General features: G+C 46.3%; 1 protein-coding gene across 1 annotated transcript; it reads left to right on the forward strand.

Moving 5' to 3' along the window:
• Positions 1 to 250: 250 nt before the first annotated feature.
• LOC311372595 (forkhead box protein D2-like) lies at positions 251 to 1,363 on the forward strand (the record flags this gene model as incomplete). Its single annotated transcript, XM_084489576.1, has 1 exon — positions 251 to 1,363. One exon carries the CDS (start codon positions 251 to 253, stop codon positions 1,361 to 1,363), a length of 1,113 nt encoding a protein of 370 aa, XP_084345702.1.
• Between the last annotated feature and the right edge of the window lie 833 nt (positions 1,364 to 2,196).

A 2,196-nucleotide genomic window follows, 5' to 3' on the forward strand; every position in this document is an offset into this window, starting at 1 on the left:
TTTGCCTTGAGTGAGTGCACGCGATCCCACTCCGTGAATGGTCGTCGGACACGCAGAACACACAGGTCAATGACTTTTTAATCTTTCTCACACCATTTATTCTGAAATGTGTTGTTTCAGCTGTCGAAGAAGCCTGGTGTATTGTTAAGGATTGGATCTTGCAGACTACAGACTTCAGAATCGAAATCAGGCGATAGGAGCTGACAGAAGGGACCGCGAGAGAGCGGACGATAAACGGTTTCTTCCAAGGATGACTTTGGGGGCGGATATGTCCGACAGCTCTGCATTGTCCGAAGACTTGGACATCGATGTGGTCGGGGGAGATATCGCCGTGGGCAAAGACGGAAAATATATGCATCACGATTTTAACTTGGACAATGACTCCGACGATAACTTCTCTCAGAATGCCAGTGAGAGGGTGTCCTCCCCGGGACTCAGCAGCTCCGAGTGTCAGTCAGAGCAGATGGGCTCCAACGCCGAGCCTGGGAGCATGGTTGGGGACAAACCCAGCAAAAGTGCACTCGTAAAGCCACCATACTCATATATAGCTCTTATCACCATGGCGATACTGCAGAGTCCCAAAAAGCGCCTCACTTTGAGCGAAATCTGCGAGTTCATCAGCAACAGGTTCCCATACTACAGAGAAAAATTCCCCGCTTGGCAAAACTCAATCCGCCACAACCTTTCCCTTAACGACTGCTTCGTCAAAATCCCCCGGGAACCTGGGAACCCTGGAAAAGGCAACTACTGGACCCTGGACCCCGAGTCCGCGGACATGTTTGACAACGGGAGCTTTTTACGCAGGAGGAAGCGCTTCAAGAGACATCAAACCAATGAAATCTTAAGGGACTCCGGGGGCTTTCTGCCAGGGTTTGGATATGGCCCCTACGGGTACAACTATGGACTCCAGCTGCAGAACTTCCACGCGGCTCACAATCCTTATCACCCGCACCATCCGGGGAGCGCGTTCCCGTTCCAAAGCGCGCCGTGCGCACTGCCTACTCCAGCCTCAATGTTCCCCACGCCCCATCCCTTACCCTCTCTCTTAAGTGCCGATTTACGAAAGCCATTTTACCCCCAACTAAGCCCCACTTTACCCAGCTTGCCACCCCTCAAAACGGACACTACCGCGCCGAGCAGGCCCTCTTTCTCCATCGACAACATCATTGGCGCCGCCAACTCCACGGCCTCGTCGTACGGCTCACAGTCCAGCAACCAGGCGCAGATCCTGGCCATGCTGACCCCGGCACTCGCCTCTGCCTCCAACCACTTAAACATCTCGCAGGAGAGCATATTACTAGCGGGGACAGCGAGCCAGGCGTTCTCAAGCAAAACGGCCAATATGAACACTTGTCCTTTCTAAATGCCAGTATCACTTCGAACGGTCGTCATTAACAGCCCATTGTGGTAATACCGACCGTTTGGGAAGGTAGGATAAACATTCTTTGCGGGGGAGGGAAAAAGAGTGTCAAGGCTCTCTTTCACTGTTCATAAGTTGCGAGAAAGGATAACTTAAAATGTATATTTATGTTTTTATTGTTTTTTTTGTAAATATGTGAATAATAACGAGAAAAACGATTTGAGATTTGGAAAGGGGTCTTCTTACTCATAGTTATTGTACATTTTTGTCCTGGATTTGGTCTAATGGCCATCATTCATTGGTCGAGTATGAAAATATCATTTTTATTTAACATAAGTTAAATGTCACCTATCTCTATTGGGATGATTTGCATTTGAAATAAATAATAATAATAATAATAATAATAATATTAATTATAATTATAATAATTGAGATTTATATGGTTTGTATTGTTTTATATTTTGTGAGAAATAAAGCACTGTTGTTGGCATAGGCTTACATAAACCGCAAACTCAGGTTTTTTAGAAAGCACATCCAGAGAAATGGGGTTCTGATAATAAATGTAACCTTTTCCACCACAACTCCAGATCTCCTCTTACAGGCGGCCGTCTCGATAAATGTGTGACTTTACCATTTCATATTGTCATGGACATGTAGGTTATGGGTATTGGTGTAAAGATGAGCGTGAACTCTCTCTCCCTCTGTCTCCGTCTCTCTCTCTCCCTCTTTCTGTTTAACTGTTGTGCGTATAGGGTTCGTTTCTATCTATTTCACATCAAATTAATCTGTGAAGCGTATGTCTTGTGTTGCCAATAGAGAGAGACACACCTAATGTT

The sequence above is a fragment of the Micromesistius poutassou genome (assembly GCF_964030765.1).
Source record: "Micromesistius poutassou genome assembly, contig: SCAFFOLD_5195, whole genome shotgun sequence".
NCBI lineage: Eukaryota > Metazoa > Chordata > Actinopteri > Gadiformes > Gadidae > Micromesistius > Micromesistius poutassou.